Source organism: Microcaecilia unicolor, chromosome 1 (assembly GCF_901765095.1).
Source record: "Microcaecilia unicolor chromosome 1, aMicUni1.1, whole genome shotgun sequence".
NCBI classification, from domain to species: Eukaryota; Metazoa; Chordata; class Amphibia; order Gymnophiona; family Siphonopidae; genus Microcaecilia; species Microcaecilia unicolor.
The window spans coordinates 469,774,985-469,794,774 of NC_044031.1; the positions used below are offsets into that span (position 1 = coordinate 469,774,985).

The 19,790-nt window shown below is 41.9% G+C and overlaps 1 protein-coding gene across 4 annotated transcripts in view; it reads right to left on the reverse strand.

Moving 5' to 3' along the window:
• The window catches only part of OSBPL1A (oxysterol binding protein like 1A), a 548,756-nt gene that overhangs the window by 379,118 nt on the left and 149,848 nt on the right, over window positions 1–19,790 (reverse strand). For all 4 annotated transcript variants that reach the window (XM_030213649.1, XM_030213658.1, XM_030213630.1 and 1 more), the window contains one exon: window positions 527–608. In XM_030213649.1, coding sequence (XP_030069509.1) covers window positions 527–608 — 82 coding nt within the window. The remainder of the gene's footprint in view (window positions 1–526; window positions 609–19,790) is intronic.

The following is a 19,790-nucleotide window of genomic DNA, read 5'->3' on the forward strand; positions in this document are numbered from 1 at the left end:
GTCGAAACAGTTACCCAGGCAATTAGCAGGTTCTCCAACACTCACTGTAAACTAGATACCTGCCCCAGCTATCTAATGAAATCCGCCCCTGACCGCTTCATAACAGACCTTACATCCCACCTAAATAAGTACCACTGAATATCAGAGCTTACGCACCCACAGGCGAATTAACCAAGCAGGAGCCTCTCCTGCCCAGTTAAATCACTTTGAATATCAGGTAGGTGGAATATATCAATGACTTAACCAGTTCTTTTTTCCATTACTGATATTTTTTTTGACCCTTTGATTTCCCTTCACTAAAAGTACACTATACAGGGCAACACATTTCCATCTGAAATATAAAATTTACTATCTTATGGTCTTGTCATTTAGATTGTGCTTTTTTCACTTTGAGATTCATACCTTGATTTGATGTTACATGAATTAAAACGATTTTTAAAAACTATATTAAATATAGACAGCATTTGTACTTCAATTAGTCTTTGAACCATATTTTGATAAAGTGTGCTAAAAGTTTAACGTTTACCTTTAACTGCCTCACATTCCTGTAACACTGTGAGAAAGCTAGAAACTTCTTGGTCCAATTTACGCTGGCATGCTTGAGCTTTCTGTTGAAATATAAAGTTAAGCATAAGATCTCTACATGTGAAGCCCCAGGTCAGGCAGAACGTAGAAATCAGAATGTGGGTCATCCAGATCAGGATGCATACAGTTCTGGAAGTATTTGGAAAAGGATCTGCTTATGTAGAGCCTTTAGTAAAATACATGCAGGAGTGCATGATGCCTGCACATACAGCAGGAGCAGCTATTTCACAAAGATACATGTTGAAATACTGAATGGAGGAAACTCAGCAACTTAACACGTGAATACCTGCTACTTTTCAAATATGCTACTAGTTACCAACAGAGGCCACAATCATTTTCCATTTTCAGAGGGACATGAGCAACAGCAGATTAAGGGGGTGCATTTCGTTAAAACCGTCTGTAAAGGGGTGACCCAAACGAGCACTTGGAAAAAGCAATGTAGATCTTGATGTTGAAATTTTGGGTCTTAAATATGCATTCCAAACCATGCCCTTTGATATTCACGCTCTAAGGTTTCACATGTGTAAATACTGGCTTCCTGGAATCATGTTTTACATATGTGTATATTGTGTGCAGGGCTTCTAAAATAAGGGCCATATCATCTATACAAAGAAATTTTCAAACAGCCTGCATTGCTTCAAAGTGCATAAAAAGTCAGCAACATTCTTCAAACAAAGCACTTATGTACTTTATGAAAAATTACCATGACACAATATACATGTAGGGTTTCCATCTGATTTTTCTGTGCGTACTTCTTGAATTGAAAATAAGGCACATTACGTTTTCACATCTACATGCCTTATTTTCCTCCCCAGTCCTAAACACGTTCCTATGAATACAGCTAAAAGTATGACTCTTGTGAAACCCTGCATGTGCTTTTAGATGAGTTAAAGTTAGGCAGTTTTAAGACTGCCTTTCACCCAGATAAATCAAACTCACTTAGGTCTTGAAAATTTACCTTCATGCTTCTTCCTGTATAGAAGATAACAAACTTGGAAGAATTCTATTTCTAAAATCAGCCCTGGCACAGATTATGGCAACACAGCAGCACAGAGAGGATCCAAAGTACAGAACAAAGTCCAAATAACAAAAAAAGAGCCTCCATAATCGGGACACAGTTCCTTTAATCGTATGATTTGAACATCAGTTTTCCATAAATTACTTGACACGAGCCGTGTTTCGGCGCACAGTGCTTGCATCATGGATCAAATGTGTAGTGACTTCTAATTAATGAAATGTGCAGCAACGGTCCCGTCTTTGCTAAGAATATATGTGCAAGGGAGAAAGTTCCGTGTCGGGTCATTTATGGAAGATTGATGTTCAACTCATATGATTAAATGAACTGTGTTCCGATTCTGAAGGCTCTTGGTGCGTTTTTTTGTTGTTGTTTGCAGATTGTGGCAAAACATGCATGTCGGCTTTGGTCTGCTCATCTTTCAAAGATAAGCGCTTAATCTGCATATAGAAAATTCTATATATCGTGACACAGCAAATGTTATTAATATAAAAGATAAGTTTAGAATGAGATATGAGAGATTTGCAGAATATTGATTTAAAACAAAAAAAATATAAGAAAATAGATGAACAATGAAGAATATAGTGGTCTGCAGCACACTGGTGCAATGGTCTGTTAGTACCTTTATGTACCGCTTCTGATGGTCATTCAAAAAAGTTACTTTATTTTCAAGTGAATATGACTTAGGCCAGTGTTTCCCAAGTTCAGTCTTGAAGTATCTCTTACCAGTCAGGTTTTCAGGATATCCACAAGGAATATGCATGAAAAATTTGCATAATCAAGTTCATGCATATTCTGTGTGGATATCCGGAAAGACTGACTGGCAAGGGGTACTCCAAGACCAAACCTGGAAAACACTGACTTAGGCTATATCCACAATCAGTCTTTGAAAAAAAATGTTTTATGGTTTGGATATATGGGTTTGAAGTTTCCTATATAGTGGCATGCAGCTCTGCTAAAATGTATTAAATAATTAACATTCATTGCTTAAACCAATGTGATGGGCCTGGACTCTTGAGAAAGACATTTGGATTGAATTCCAATGTTCCAAATATTTGCCCATACTTGGTAATGTGGACTTCCCACCGGGTCAACAGATTCCTTATTATCATTGTTGGAAATGGAAGGGGGGCTTGGCAAGGGTGGCCCATTTGGTCAAGGAAGATGAACCATTGCTTTTGGATTACAATACTATGCAATCTACTTATAATTTACGCCCTAGTGACTGGTATCCATACTTACAACTTCGCCATTATATCTCCTCCTTGGTGCTGACTTATCGAGTTGATTTTCAAGAGACATAATTTGATGAATGTTTGTGCCTGCCTGTTGTGCATAAAGAATTGGTGGGCAGTTACTATGAGAGTCATTAAAAAAAAAAAAAAAAAAAAGAGTACTGGACCTTTGGCCCCTATTGTTACTAAGTGGAGTCGAGACTGTCAACCATATTCTTTGGCGCAACTTTTACATAGCTTACGAGACGGCTCATGGCTGGTGGAGAGTATACAGCTCTAAGAACACTATAAATTTTTACTGAGAATTTATAATCCCTCTTCTAGAGCCAAGAAAATGGTGTTTCCCTCCGATGGCAACTGTATTAAATGTAAGATGGAGGTCTCGACTATAAACATGCATTTGGGGGTGTTCTCTGATTCTCCACTTCTGGCAGGCTTTGTGGTCTCATTTAGGCTTAATGTACTCTTCTATGTGGGACGCCACCACTCAGCGTTGTTTGTTGAACCTCACGGAGGGAATTGTGAAGGAGGCTACAACGTCTGTGCCCTTCTTATGCAAAGCTTGATTGACAGCAAAACGCTGCATACTGCTTCAATGGATTCATGCGACCCCACCTTCGCGGGTGCAATGAAACAACCAGATATGCAAACTTTTGAAAATGGAGTGGTCATCTGTGGAGCACAGAGGCCATAATGCTAAGAAGCAGTTTCTTAAAATATGGACTCCCTATCTGAAGTCAACAGGAAAAGAAGAGGATAGCACACTGGCTTCCACACAGGGAGTGTGAGACCAGCAAATCTTTATTTAGGCTCCATTGAAAGACCTGACACAGGGCCATGTTTCAGCTGGAACACCCTCCTACTTCAGGGATCTAATGCAACACTGATACTGATAGTCTGTGCCTCAGATCTACAAGGATTTTTCTGGCCAACAGCAGAAAGATGGGTCTCACAGTCAAACTGTAGACAGATTCACCATCCAGATCCAGCAAACTCAGAACAGCTGTATTCAATGCTTTGAATTCTTGGAACTGATGCAGCAGAGGACAAGAAAACTGAAGGCTGAAAACATACAGACCCAGTCCAATTACTCTGAAGAGCTGCAAACTGCCAACGCCAAGTAAAAGCACTATTAATTCTCTTGTCCAATTTTCCAGATTTTTAAATAAATATAACCAACAGCGCAGGTCTCAGCACAGCTCCGTGAGACTCTCCACCATTGATCTTTTTATTTTTATTTTTTTAAATTGCACTTGTATCCCACATTTTCCCACCTATTTGCAGGCTCAATGTGGCTTACACAGACCTGTTATGGCATTGCCATTCCAGGGTAAGAGTTACAATTGGTGTTACAAAATCTCAGGATAACAAAAAGAACTAATCAAATAGTTAAAGAAAGAAGGCTTTCAGGGCAGGGTGGAGTGGTGAAGTGTTCTAGTTAAGTTATGGACTCTCGAGGTACGCTTTGTTGAAGAGGTATGTTTTCAGAGATTTGCAAAAGTTGGTTATTTCGTTGATTGTTTTCAAACTAGTTGGTAGGTCATTCCATAGCCGCGTGCTCGTGTAGGAAAAGCTGGACGCATGTGTTAGTTTGTATTTTACTCCTTTGCAGCTGGGGAAGTGTAGATTAAGAAATGTGCGGGCAGATTTTTTAGCATTTCTGGGAGGGAGGTCTACGAGGTCTAGCATGTAAGACGGGGCATCTCCGTAAATAATTTTATGAACAATCGTGCAGATCTTGAACGTGGTGCGCTCTTTAAGTGGGAGCCAGTTTAGTTTTTTTCTTAGGGGTTTTGCACGTTCATATTTTGTTTTTCCAAATATGAGTCTGGCTGCAGTATTCTGGGCAGTTTGGAGTTTCTTAACAGTCTGTTCTTTGCAGCCGGCAAAAAGTGCGTTGCAGTAATCTAGGTGACTTAGTACCATTGATTGTACTAGGTTGCGAAAAATGGATCTTGGGAAGAAAGGTTTTACTCTTGAGTTTCCACATGGAGTGGAACATCTTCTTAGTTGTATTCTTCACGTGGCTTTCAAGTGTTAGATGTCGGTCAATGGTAACTCCAAGGATTTTCAGAGTGAAAAAGGGAAAAGTTTGGTGTGGTTATGTTAGTGAACTTACTAGTGTTGTATTGTGATGTGAGTATAAGACATTGTGTTTTTTCTGCGTTCAGTTTTAGCTGAAATGCGTCCGCCCAGGAATGCATGATTTGGAAGCTTTGGATGATATAATTGGTGATTTCCTTTAGATCATGTTTGAACGGGATGTAGATCGTGACATCTTCTGCATATATGTATGGATTGAGGTTTTGATTGGCTAGTAACTTGGCTAGGGGTATCATCATTAGGTTGAGAGTTGGTGAGAGGGGGGATCCTTGGGGGACTCCACATTCAGGTGTCCATGGGGCTGATACATTCCCGTTAACTGTTACTTGGTATGTCCTTGTGGTCAGAAATCCTTTGAACCAGTTAAGAACATTACATTTTAGATTTGGAAAATTATCCATTTACTCCAGGATTCCATATATTGCGTTGAGATTTCTGTTTAGAAATCGAAGCGCATTCCATAATGCACATAACTAATCAGCACTGATAATTGGATGTTAACAACCAATTACCACTAATTGGAATTAATTACAACTTAAGCACACTACTTGCTAAGTGTATTCTATAATATGGTGCGCATAAATACAAGTCGCATAGTTGAAAAGTGGGCGTGGTTATGATGAGCAGGTCATAGGCATTTCTAAAATCTGTGTGTGTTATAGAATACACCAGCTCTGCGCTAATTTAGGCATTGGGATTTACACCAGGTTTTACTTGGCATAATTGACCGCAAGCTTAGTTGCGTGGACTGCTGCAAGGCAACTCCCTAGCACAGGGCTCTATACTGCCGCACCAGTTCTCCACTGTATGAATGGGTCCCAGATCTTAGCAAAAGAAGGCAGTCTATTCCGGCATAATGCTGTCAGCTTACTCTATGGCAAAGTCCACTTTAGATAACAACTGTTGACGCGTGGGAACATAAGCTTGTTTCTGAGCGGGCATTTTCTATTGCGGGAAGGACTGTGAAAGATAGGAGAGCTAGACTGAATCCTGAGATTGTTGATCACTTATTAGTCAGCCACAGATTAAAAATCATAATGGTGCTTCATAGGGCATATTTCTCCCCCACTGTGGGTTGCATTTTGTCCCCCTGGACACTTAACAGGGTGGATTAGGGTTCCTTGGGATAGTAGAAATCAAATATTGTGGGGTTGGAAGGGTAGAGAGTGGTTGAGGGGGTGTAGAGTTTATTTCAGTTGCTCATTGTTATTTTTTTCCATTTGTGACTTATAAACAGTTGTACAGAATATTGTTCCTTTATATACTTTAATAAAAAGATTTAAAATCATAATGGTGCTTCATTAGGCATATTTCTGCCCCACTACAGCATACAGAACAGGTTGTATTTTGTCCCCCTGAACACTAACAGAGTAGATAGGGTTCCTTGGGTTAGCAGAAGTCAAATATTGCAGGGGTTGGAAGGGTAGAGAGTGGTGGTGGGAGGGGGGGGAGGTTGGAGTTTATTTCAGTTGCTCATTCTTATTTTTTTCTATTTGTGGCTTAAGAACAGTTGTACAGAGTATTGTTCCTTATACTTTAATAAAAAGATTTAAATATAAAATTATAAGTGTTTGAGGCTTGTGCAGATGAGGACAGTCTGTGGGAGTGAGGCCAAACGTTATCCCCATGTCCTTCTCTAGTGCTCCTCTTTTTAAAATTAGATATTCAATCATAGAGCTGTTATGAGGGAGGGGACCAGAAAATTTCCTTCTATTTTGTTTTATATGTAGGGTGGGGTGGGGTGGGGGAAGAAAAGGACATCTAATGCAATTGAAAATCAGCCTCTCTTGCCTCTACAGCAGTGTTTTCCAAGTCCAGTCCTCGAGTACCCCTTGCCAGTCAGGGTTTCAGGATATCCACAATGAATATACATGAAAGATTTGCATATACAACAAATAGTTCAGCCACCATACCCAAATACTCCTCAACCTTCCCCCAGGGGTCATGAATGCTGTTCTTACAATATCCACAGCCCAACAGCAGATGATGGGCTCAATAACGTAACCCCAATCTTCTGCCTGGCAGCAGTTCTGATCACAATTTTAAAACAGAAGTTATTTTATTTTCCAAGGTAGATGGTTTTAAAAGGGGACTTGTTAAGTAGCAAGATGACAAACCACATGCATTTCCTGTTCTCTCTCATTGTTCATCTATTTAAAGGTGCAATAACCTATCCTCTCAGATTTCTCTGCATTAATTTTTCAGCAACCATGGATTAAATTAACCTTCAGAGGGAAATATCTAGAATTCACTCTAGTAAGGTACCATACTATGCATCTTAAAGACTGGAATACAGCTATGGTATATATATATTTTGTAATTAATGAAAGAAAATTTCAGCATTGTGTAAACTACAGCATTCACTGCTTGTAATTAATTTGCAGAAATTCTAGTTCCTGTCTTGGTACACTACAAGCAGCCATGTCCAGTCTGTTAAAGAACATAAAACAAAATCCACAACCCCATTTAATATTGCAGGGAATGCTATAATAACTGGGCAACCACATTATATGTATGGTATGTGTTACATAAAGACTAACAACTGCAAATCTTTATAGATAACTAGCTTGCCACAATTATCAACAACCCAATTGGCAGGCTAAATATACTGTACTTATTTTGACATTTATACCCCATATTATCCCGAACATACTCAAGTTCAATGTGGCTTACAATAAATAAAACATGAAAGGTTTACAATACCATAAAATATTAAGTAGGAGCAGAGTAGCACAAATAAGAACTAAATAAACCACTGATGGCCAGTTACAATCTAACACACTCCAACAATGGGTAGAAACCTCTCAAAGTAGACACCTCTCAGAGGAAAGTTTTCAGTCTTTTGCAAAATACCAAGTAATCAGGCTGACCCCTGAATGCCCTTGGCAGCGAGTTCCACCACTTAGCACCTTGGTATCTAAACTTTATGGAGTGAACCGACTTACAGTGCACTCTCTTGCAATCTGGAAGATGAAGTCTAAGGTAGTCCCTAGATCCACAGGATATATTGCGTAGGGGAATAGTTAAGGGCTGCATGTACCCGGGAGTATAGTCCTCTTAAGAAGGTTGGGAGTAGAGACCTTGGGTATGAACTGAAAGGAGTGGATTTTAAAAAATTGATTAAAGCTATTCCAAAGCAGGTTGGAAATGCCAAACTTCAGAAGAGTCAATACCAAGTACTCCACAGGGCGTATATATCACAATATCAGGCTGCTAGAGCAGGATGGGTGCCTGTTGGTCAATGTCCCAAATGTGAGCAGGGGGACAATACCTGTTTTCATGCTTTTTGGCGATGTAGTGGCATTCAAGTGTTTTGGAGGTCGCTTCATCGATACTTAGGGACTCATTTGGTCACTGTGACTTTTCTTGGAAGGGAGTCTTGCTGAATAAAGGGGAGGCATAAGGGATCTCAGACAAACATTCGCCCTTACTATGAAGTAAGCCACCAAGAAAACAACCTTCCAGATAAAGTACTTCAGATGGCAGGAATTCAGCGTCTGACATGGCCGGCTTTTTTAAAGCGGCCATTTCATTTTTGATTTGTCTTCCTGTGGTTGCTAAGTGTGGAGGTACTACATAAGAGTTTTGTCTTTATGAGATCTTTGGATGAATCAACATTAAAAATTCTTTCTCTGTTTTAGGTCTTGATGCGGACCACAGAACCCTGAAGCAGGTTTCCAAAACGGCGGCCATCGTAGGTTGTGGTCGCGGCATGAGAAAGACCCGCACAAGCATTAAGATGACCTTTAAAGCTAAGTGATTTTGTCAATTGATTTAGCACAACAGAAGAAAAATTTAAAAATTATATACTAGTAAAAGAGGTTTTGGCCAATGATGAGCAAGTCCGGTCCCCGAAGCTAATTTTTAGGCTGGGGACTTCTTGAGGTCTTTCCTCTACAACACCTTTGTAGTCAGAAGTATATCTGCTCTGTTTGTTACTCCTACATATTCTATATTAAATAGTTGGCACGTAGGGAGTTAACCTCTATACAGTTTTGTAGATTTGAACCAAGATGGGTCTACTGTCAGATCTTATCCATCAGGATGTGGTGGGCTTTGTACAATCCCGACAAATTGTTTAGAATATCTGTAAGGTTATAGCAGATATGGGACGTAGCGCCACTGAAAAAATTCCTGCTCTCTTAAGGAGTCTAGATGCCCAAAAAGCATTTGATTGTGTAAATTGGGACTATTTGTTTTCTTTCATTGGACAAATATGGATTTGGGGGTCCCTTTGTGGACAAGATAAAACTTGTATACTAATCCTCTATCGGCGGTGCTAGTCAATGGGATAGACTCGGATTATTTCCCTTTGGCGCAGGGTACCCGTCGGGGTGCCCTCTCTCGTCTTTGCTCTGTTAACTTTGGAGCCCCTATTGATTGCACTGCGGGCAGACTCAGAGGTCAGCAGCCTTACTATTGGAAGTTGTAAAGTGTATGGCTTTTTGCGGATGACGTGCTGTGTGTTCTTACACATCCAGCCCAATCACTGAGGATGCTTTTGCACCTGGTAAACTCTCATGGTGTGGTGTCTGTATTGTCTCTCAGGGCCAGATGCACAAAACCTAACGAGCCCACAACTTGCGTTTTAAACTGGTTCCAGCCAGTTTAAAACCCAAGTAGTTTACCCGGGGCATGCACTAAGGGCATTTTCCCTGCCACGGTAGCAGGCAACGAAAACGGAATGCAAATGATTCAAAAGCTATTATAATGAGCTGCACTACCGTTGCAGCCCATTATAATGAGATGCACTACCGTTTTTCCGATTCCCTTACCGTAGGAACCCTAACGGGAGGTCTGCACCTCTCGTTAGGGCTCCTGTGAGGGAATCGGAAAGGAAAAGGGCCCCCCAAAAAACATAAAAAAGAAAAAAAAAAGCAAGGCGCGCATGTGAGGGGCGTCCTTTAGGGACATACTCTCCCTGCGCTTGTGAGACTTTTTTGTTTCGCAGTTTTTTGCTCTGCCGGCGCTCGTGTTTTTTTCCCCCTTCTATTTTGTCTTCACCGCGCCACTTACCCCTCCACAGCAAAAGTTTTCTATTTTCCTGGTTGCAGGAGAATCGGGACGTCCCTTTAGATTAGGCTCCTCTTCCTGGTCTCTTCAGCCAATCAGAGCGCGTTTCGCTGACAACAGCCAGCTAAGCCCGCTTTGATTGGCTGAAGAGACGCCTAATAAAAAGGGACGTCCCGATTCTCCGACTCAGGTACCGAAGGAATAGAGAATGCAAGTGAGCTACAACGAGTAGCTCATTTGCATTCCCTATCGTTGATGCATTCCCGTTCCCTACCGATTCACTATGGAATCCGTAGGGAACGGGAATTACCGACGTCTTTAGTGCATCTTGCTCTCAATCTTAGTAAATCTGAGGCCATGGCCCTGGGAGGATATCAATATGCTGATTGGGGTGACCAATTTCCACTGAAGAAGGTGCACCATAAAATGAAATATTTGGGAGTCTGGTTGACCAGTAAGGTGACAGAGGCCTATCGGGAAAACTATACTGTTTTGCTCAAAAAGAATTTGGATGTTTTGCTTTATGGACACGATTACCACTGCCCCTCACGGGCCGAATAGCCTTATATAAAATGGTGTTATTTCTGCAATGGCTCTGTGTCTTACAGACCTTTCCCATATACCTTACTAACCAGGAGATGGTTCTCTTTCAGAAGAGTCAGGAAATTTCTCTGGCATAATAAAAGGCCTAGAGTCTCTATCTCAACTCTCTCTCCCTTTTGAGGCTTAAAACTGCCTAATTTGAGGCATTAAAATGAGGCTTGCATTGAGAGACATCTAGTGGACTGGATAAAACGAACAGCTCACTTTACCCCTATTGAACTGGAACAACAGTTGCTTGCGCCAACAAACCTATTGTACTATCTTCATACTGCACACCTTATGCGACTGATGACTACTGCAGCACACCCCATTGTAAAAACTATGCACCAAGGCTGGAAATGGATTTGTAAGCAGCTGAAACTTCCCTCATCTTCCACCATGTTGTTGCTCCCTCTCTGGGGTCTACACAAAATGAATAGTGTGACCAGCAAGGCTCTTTCACGAACAGGAGGACGGAATATCAAATGAAAATACTTCATTCTTATAATGCCCAACAGTACTGTGTTTCGGCCAAGTGCCTGCCTCAGGGGTCTTAAAATGGGTAACCAATGTATGTAGGCTTGAATATTTAAAACATTTGTCACTATGGGCAAGTTCTCCACTTTTTTTTCTCTCTTTTAAATAAATAGGCTCCACTGAACCAAAGCACTTTATCATAAAAACATACCAAATGAAAATTAAAAATAAATGGTGCAAAGTAAAGGAAGAAGAAACTTTCTTCAAAACATACAGTGAATGCAACCACAGCCACTTAAATTGAAAATGTGGACCGTCTTAAAATGTGATGAAATATAGGCACACGTATTGCTTTTACAGTTTTAGTAGATCTGGGCATTGTGGATGAAGTAAGCATTCTGAATCTGTTTGTGTCTGATTTCCACAATCAGGTCACTTTCTGGACGGAAGCAGCTTCTCATTTTACATTTGAGAACTATTAAATGAGAGAAGTTGGTTTCACATAAGTAAATTGAAGTAAAAGGAAGGAAGAAATTCTGTAAGAGCCATTTTTGTTAGCTGTAGGTATTCCCCTTTTTTGCATCTACCAACATAACATATCCCAGGCCCTTATTTTGCAGTGTTTCAGTGTGGCAGAGGGAATGTCCCTGAGTGCCCAGAGGCAACAATTGAATAAAAGTTGATTGAAAAAAAGTATTCCAAAATGGCTACACCTCCATACAGGCCTGCAGTCAGTCTGCCATACCCTGTCTCTCACACACACATCCCCCCTGCCCTCAGCCAGTTTGACTACCTCTCTCTCATGCGTGAATAGGAGTTACAAGTTCAACAGGCTGTTCTTGCACCTCAGCACATCAGTTACTGCAAAATGTCTAAAGCCCTGTCTGATGTTATGACAAACTAAAACTATATTAAGACATTTTGATAGCGCATCAGTAAGGCCAACACATAATCCTTCCACTGCAAAACACCATGCACAAACTTGTGCAAAAAAAAAAAGTTGGAACTTAACCATACCATAGCAGCGCTAATTCCCAGGATTCAAAGATCAACAAACTTATGCATGGAAAAATAGCACTGTAAATATTACACCACATTCTAAAACACTAATACACCACCTAGTGAGAAAACACAACAAATGGGATTGTTGTAAGATCTTCAAAGTACATGCTAGCAGAAGACCACACCCCGGTCCGTCAGCAAGACGCACACACACAAACACTCAACAAATATGAAACAGGGGACCAACAGATCAGTAAGAGACAGATGAAGGTAAAAAAAACAACTGGAAACCTCAAGAAGTCAGTCTCGGCATATATAGCAATACTAAATAGAAACTGAAATACAAGATATTAGAAATGTACATTTCCAATGACACACATTCCAGTTAATAAATTTCAGAATAAAATACTTTTTTCTACATTTTATTGCCTGAGCATTTTTTCCCCATTCGCTTTGTTTCCTTTTTGTCCTTCCCAGAGTTTGTTTTAACATGCCCAGAATGCTGCCGGTGGCGGCAGCACAGTGATTTCAGTCATTCAACCTTGAGGGCCTTCACTAGGTTGTGGCCCGCTTCTAAGGAAAGAGGAAGTTGCATCACTGGAGGCCAGGCATGGCCTAGTGAAGGCCCTTGAGGCTGGTGATTGAATCACTATGCTATGGACACAGGCAACGTTCTAGGCAAGTTAAAACAGAAGCTGGGAATGTACAGAAAGGGAAAGCTATTGTTTGTCCTGGGGAGGAGGGCACAAAAAAAGCAGAACTGCTGCTATTCCGGTGGGGGGGGGCGGGGCAAGGAAGGAGGATATTAGACCTGCACGCCGCCACATACCCCCTGCTAATGGTTCATGCACCACATGAACCATTGCTCTAGATTTTGATTATAAAACAGACTTTTTTTTCTGTGAGGACAAGCAGGATTTCTTCACATTAATGGGTGACATCCAGTGGAGCCTGGTGCAGCAAGTGCTCTCCAGAGTAGTTCTGGAAGCTTTTAGAAGCACCCCACAGTGTATTCACAAATCTTTCCTCCTGCTGTCATCACAGAGGACCAGCTGAGGCTGTGGAGGTTTTTTTTCCCGCAGAGCAGGACGACATATTTCTGTCCCTCCCCTCACTTCAAATCTGTTTTATTCTACCGTGTTTTGTGGTATTATTTGCCTCACTAAAGTTTTTGTACTTATCTTGCACAGTGCCAGTGCTCTTCCTCTCCTTTAATTTTTTCAGCACTTTTAAATGTTCTTTGTTTTTCTGTGGCTCATTAGGCCTTTAGCACAGTTGGGGACTTTTTCACCATTGAGCCATTTGATTTTGCCTCAGCTATTTTGCCTATATCTCAAAAACCTCCTAGTGGTTTCAAGAATGGTGCAGTGCAGCAGGATCATGTCCCTCATGGACACCCATAATTTGGACCCCACAGGTACAATCATAATCCCTCCTCTTGTAAACTATGTTCACTGATGTCAAGAAGGGGTGTTAAGAGGGGGTTTTTGGCACCGAGAAGACAATTCTGAGGAACAATATCTGAGGCATCAGTTTCAAGGGCTCTGGAGATACATTGAGAAGGCCGCCACTTTGGATATCGAGCTCAAGCAGCAGTCACGGGGATCAAGAATTCTCCAATGCCCTCCTGGATTTGTCACTTTCCTCGTCAATGCCGAGGGACTCCAAGGCCACAAAACATCAGCACTGATTCCCCTTCAAGGCACAGGTTTTGAGAGCACCTGTGGTATCGAGGTCATCAACACCTTCAAAGTGCTCCCAACATGAAGGCCACTCACCCTTCCAGGAACTGGACAGGGCATGGCAGCCTCCACTGAGCCAAGACCAGGTCACTCATATGGCCATGATGACTTCAAAGAACAGATCCATTCTGGCTGAACACCAGCCTTTATTCATGGCAGTTCTCAAGGAGTGGCTCATGGCCATGCTCAAGGAAGAGATGGGGAAGCCATTTGGCCCAGCAGGAGGGTATGGCATTGAGGGCATCAATGTCAACTGCTTAGGGAACTCCAACTCATCCTAGAGGTCCATGGACTGCCTGCAAGTACCACATTGACACTGAAGCCTCGAGGGGCCTTGGAGCCAATCTGCACCAAGCTGGTGTTGATATTCGGCTCCTCAGGAGGAAGCCTCCTCAAAGCATGGGATTCGCAGTGCCCTCAGCCTGGGTCTGATCAACCTGTCAGATGTGCAAGGCAGGCAAAGACTTGTCTCCTGGTGGGTACTTCTAGTAGTATGATTCTGTCCACTCCTGAGTGTCTGAGGAAGCACCCGAGGTCCTTTCAAGGGGAAAGGGGGGGGGGGTGTTCCTTGTTCTTCCCTCAGTCCCCTCCCCTCTACATGAAAGGAGCACATCTCCAGTGGAACTCACATTTTTTTAAAAAATTATCTTTATTAGAACCACACAATGGCAAGAATAATATCTGTAAAAAAAGATATAACAATACAGCATGGTAATTTTTCAAGTTTTATCCCCCACCCACCCTATTCCCCCCCCCCCCCCCCAATACATTCACTGCAAGAGATCAGACTGCACATGTTTCTGCAAATAGTATCAAAACAGAACCTTAGCATCCTCCTCCCTTCCCCCAAAGTTAATACTTTAAGTTATAGATTCAACAGATAGCTACTAGCACGGTGTGGAAAACGATCCCACACTGGGGAACAAATTTGTTGAAAAGACTTCCAGGCTCTATGAGATCGCCAGCTAGCATCCAGTCTCTCCATCTTCTTTAAATTGAAAATTTAATTCCTCCAAGCAGTAACTGATGGGGTTGCAGCCTGTCTCCAACACATCAAGACAATCTTTCTGGCAAAATAAAATGTCTTATGCAGCAGCTTAGGCCCCGATCTCAGACACAAGGAAACAAAGTTCGCGAACAACTGAATGTCTGCCCGGAGAGGCATGTGCCTACCCAATATTGCTGAAAGATGGGTCCACACCCATATCCAGAAAGGTCTTATTAAGGGGCATGTCCAGAACATGTGTACTAATGTAGCTGATTCAGCTCTACAATGCGGGCACTCTGCTGTTGTCGCAATTTGAGCCAAAAAGGCCTAATGAAGGGAAATGTACAAACGGAGGAAAAAACTTTTATATTGTTGTTCTTGAAAAGCTGGTGAACATATAAGGTGCTTCAAGTGTTTCATGAGCAATCACAGCTGATCATGCGTAATTCGTTCTTCTATCAATAAAGTGGAATTATTATTATTGTATCCATAACTACTGAACTGTATCTAAACGACATCCTTAACTTTATTACCCCTTTCCCTTCTCTGTAATTACTCACTGATCTCTCCTCCTTCCATGTACTTGATTGCTTTTGCCGGATTACTGTATGCCTTTTTTCAGACTGCCCGTGGATGGGAAAATGTGGGATATAAATGCTATAAATAAATAAATAAATAAATAAAGACCTGTTCCAAACATTGGTCAAAGCGTCATAATGAAAGGCAGGAGACAGATTGCATAAGCTGATCTGGTAAAGGGATAAATTGCTTTAGAAGTTTGGGATAAGAGCAAAGTTTCAGAAAGTAAGTCTACAGCATCTTCATTCAAGGTAGAAGCAACCAGTGCACGCACATAATGGCACACCTAATTGTAAGCAAGCCAGTTGCCAGATTGCAGACCCTTCCACCCCCCCCCCCCCAAAAAAAAAAAAAAAACTGTTCAAAGGACTTCATAAATCCTGCATCCATCACCAGGTTGCATACATAAATTAAACCATGACGTGACCAGCGTTTTAAATATAACTTGGTCTCATCAGGATCCAAGTCTGTTACCCCAGAGAGGGAAAAAGCCACAAAAGTGGAAGACTAAGGTCCACTACGTATAAAAGTCCACACAAAATAAGTAGTGCAACCAGCAAGGCTCTTCCAAGAACAATAGGATTTTAGGTAGAAAATTGAAACCTAGAACTTCCAGAGTAGCATCCTTAGAAATGCTGCCCATTCCACATGCACAATCCAAGACACAGGAAGAGCTCTGGAGTCTGAGTGTATGGATAATAAGACCATGGAACAGTAAGGAGTGAGGGAACTACACAACATACTGGGAAATGGGGAGCCCATTCCAGAAAGATGGGCTCCCTCATAACTAGGGTGGAACTACCAGGCTGCTGGCTTCGACATTTAAAAACGAGACAGAGTAGCTTTTTAAATCGGAACCAGGGGGAGGCCAACAGTCATCCAAGAGCATGTGATTCAGAACACGATATCTTTGAATATCAAAACAGGAAGTTAGGACATCCCTATAAAGAGGATGCAATAAAGGCAAAAGATGACCAGGTGCCTTTAAATAAACAGATTTGAAAGATTGCAAAATTATCAGCATCAACTGCTGAGTTGTTAGTAGAAAAAAATAACTGTTTGAAATGTCCATAAATAAATTCTAGAAGGCTACAAAATGGAAACATTAGACGAGAGGAAGACAATTTCAAATTAGGTTACTGTGCCAAAATCGACCAGAAATCCTTTTTTGGAGTGATTTTGGTTTCGGCTAAAAGTGTATTTGAATTTATGGGCATGTTTTTTGTTTTGCCAAAAGTGACCCTGTATTTTCAGTAGAAGCCGAAAATTTGTGTTTTGTCCCATTGTTTCCCTCCATTCCTCTTCCCAAGGAACAGAAGTTGCTATCCTTTCCAGACCACCTCCCGTCCCTCTCCAGAGTGCCTACCCCTACCTGCTCTCCCTTAGGCCATCTTAGCTCTGTTCCATGTGTGTGTGGAAGCTATTTTGCTTGGAGCTAAAACATGGTCTTTTATTATTTAAATAATTATATTAATTCTGGCTTGGATTCTATTTAGGCAATTGTAAAGTATTTCCAGGCTTTGTTGGGTATGATGCAGATGTAGCACTTTAACAAACCTGTGACACACAGAAGATGGATTTATGAGAGAGGAACCTGTGGTGATTGTTTCCAATTATTAGTAGGGAAATATTACAACTAAATGAAGTTTAAACATTAGAAAATACACTGAAGTGTATTGCTCGATTGTAATTTCTCAGAACATATGGTCCTTGCATTCACTAACATCAGTCTTTTTTTTATTCAGCATTGTGCATCAGGCCTGGTATAATGCCCACAGTGTAAACCAGGCGTCCGTACTATTTTACTCTTAGTTTTATAACTAAATACAAAATAGGGAAACATCCGATTGCTACCTTCTCTTGTTATTCGTGCACAGTTTGGGAAAGCATAAAATGCTAGCGATGATTTTTTTTTTTAAACATTCTCAAAAAGTTCCTCTCTCAGAGGATATGTAACTACATCTGCACTAACTTGGGAACCTAAACATGCCAGACTTGTTTGAAATCCTTGTTAAAATGGCTCTCCCAGTTGTCAGCCTGTGCTTGCAGTTCCTGGGAAAAGATTGTTTTCCTGGTTCCATCCTGAGACTGGAGGATAATCTCCTGTGGGTTTAGCAGAGGGCTGCAGTCTGCGACAATCCCTACCGGGCCTCACTGGTTCACATTCACACAACCAAACTTTAGTTTTTGGTTTCAGTTTAAACTTTGGCTGAAACCAGGCAAAGAGTTTCAGCTGCAGTTTTGGTCAAAAGCATTTAGACAGTTTTGGTGGCAGTTTTGGTTTCAGTCAACACTAAAAAAAGCAGTTTAGGGCAGCCCCTGAGACCTGGTGGAAGGAGGATAGCCAATTATAACTCACCTTGGGTGTTCTTTTTTAGTAAAGCATAGCATCAAATTGAAATAAAGTTGGGAATTGGAGAAGGAACCCCCCCCCCCCCCCCCCCCAGACATGCACACTCTTCCACACCACTCATCACAAACATTACCCCAGCAACACATAATACATAAGTACATAAGTAATGCCATACTGGGAAAAGATCAAAGGTCCATTGAGCCCAGCATCCTGTCCCCAACAGGGCCAATCCAGGTCAAGGGCACCTGGCAAGCTACCCAAACGTACAAACATTTTATACACGTTATTCCCGAAATTGTGGATTTTTCCCAAGTCCATTTAGTAGCGGTCTATGGACTTGTCCTTTAGGAAACCGTCCAACCCCTTTTTAAACTCTGCCAAGCTAACCACCTTCACTACATAGTAACATAGTAGATGACGGCAGAAAAAGACCTACATGGTCCATCCAGTCTGCCCAACAAGATAAACTCATATATGTATACCTTACCTTGATTTGTACCTGCCTTTTTCAGGGCACAGACCGTACAAGTCTGCCCAGCAGTATTTCCCGCCTCCCAACCACCAGTCCCGCCTCCCATCACCGGCTCTGGCACAGACCGTATAAGTCTGCCCTCTACTATCCTCGCCTCCCAACCACCAACCTCTCTTCCCCCACCTGCTCCGCCACCCAATTTCGGCTAAGCTTCTGAGGATCCATTCCTACTGCACAGGATTCTACGTTCTCTGGCAACAAATTCCAGAGTTTAATTACGTGTTGGGTGAAGAAAACTTTTCTACTATTTGTTTTAAATTTACTACATTGTAGTTTCATTGCATGCCCCCTAGTCCTAGTATTTTTGGAAAGCGTGAACAGACGCTTCACATCCATCTGTTCCACTCCACTCATTATTTTATACACTTCTATCATGTCTCCCCTCAGCCATCTCTTCTCCAAGCTGAAAAGCCCTAGCCTCCTTAGTCTTTCTTCATAGGGAAGTCGTCCCATCCCCGCTATCATTTTTGTCACCCTTAGCTCTATAAAGGTCTTTTAAGAGACTTCACCTAGAATACTGCATCCAGTCCAGGAAGCCATTATCTCCAAATGGATATAAATAATGGAGGCAATTCACAAAAAAGCTTCCAAAATGGTGCAAGGTCTATAAAAAAAGTCTTAAAGAAAAAAACTTGAGGAACGAAATATGTCTACCCTAGACGTAAAAAGAGACAAGAGGCGAAATGGTCTAGAACAAGAGGTCACTGATGAGGTTTCAATGGGATAGACTTGGGAACATGAGAAAATATTTCTTCAGAATGTCCAATGACACTGAAGTAGAAATGGACCTAGGCACACTAGGTGGACCATGAGATCGTTATCTGCCACCATATTCAATCCTATATAATAAAAAGCATCTCCAACATTCTGAAGCTGACTCTGTGACACTGTGGCAGTGTAGGGTTCGTAAGTCTGTAGTTCAGCGTTTCATTGGCTCTCACTGTCCTCGCCCTCATGTCGAGGAAACGGAATGCTGCATAGTTGCCAAGCAAACAAATGAGACATCACAGGAACGAAGAACCAATCAGACAGAACGGAACTTGGAGGAGGGAAGTGGAGTGGATTGAATCTCTAACAAACATAGTAGATGACGGCAGAAAAAGACCTGCACGGTCCATCCAGTCTGCCCAATCATATACAGGGAGGTACGAACATCAGTGGAAGCAAGTGCACAGAACGGAAGGGAAGGTAAAATTATGTATAATCATACCTGATAATTTTCTTTCCATTAATCATAGCTGATCAATCCATAGACTGGTGGGTTGTGTCCATCTACCAGCAGGTGGAGATAGAGAGCAAACTTTTGCCTCCCTATATGTGGTCATGTGCTGCCGGAAACTCCTCAGTATGTCGATATCAAAGCTCCATCCGCAGGACTCAGCACTTAGAGAATTACACCCACGAAGGGACACTCTGCCCAGCTCACCACCGCCGAAACGGGGGAGGGGAATTAACCCAGCTCATCCCCACACAAGTGGGGGAGGGGAATCCGTCCAGCTCATCCCCGCGGAGCGGGGGAGGGACACCACACCCGCCGATGCGGGGGGATCTGGCTTATCCTGCAACCGCAACCGCGGGAGGAGC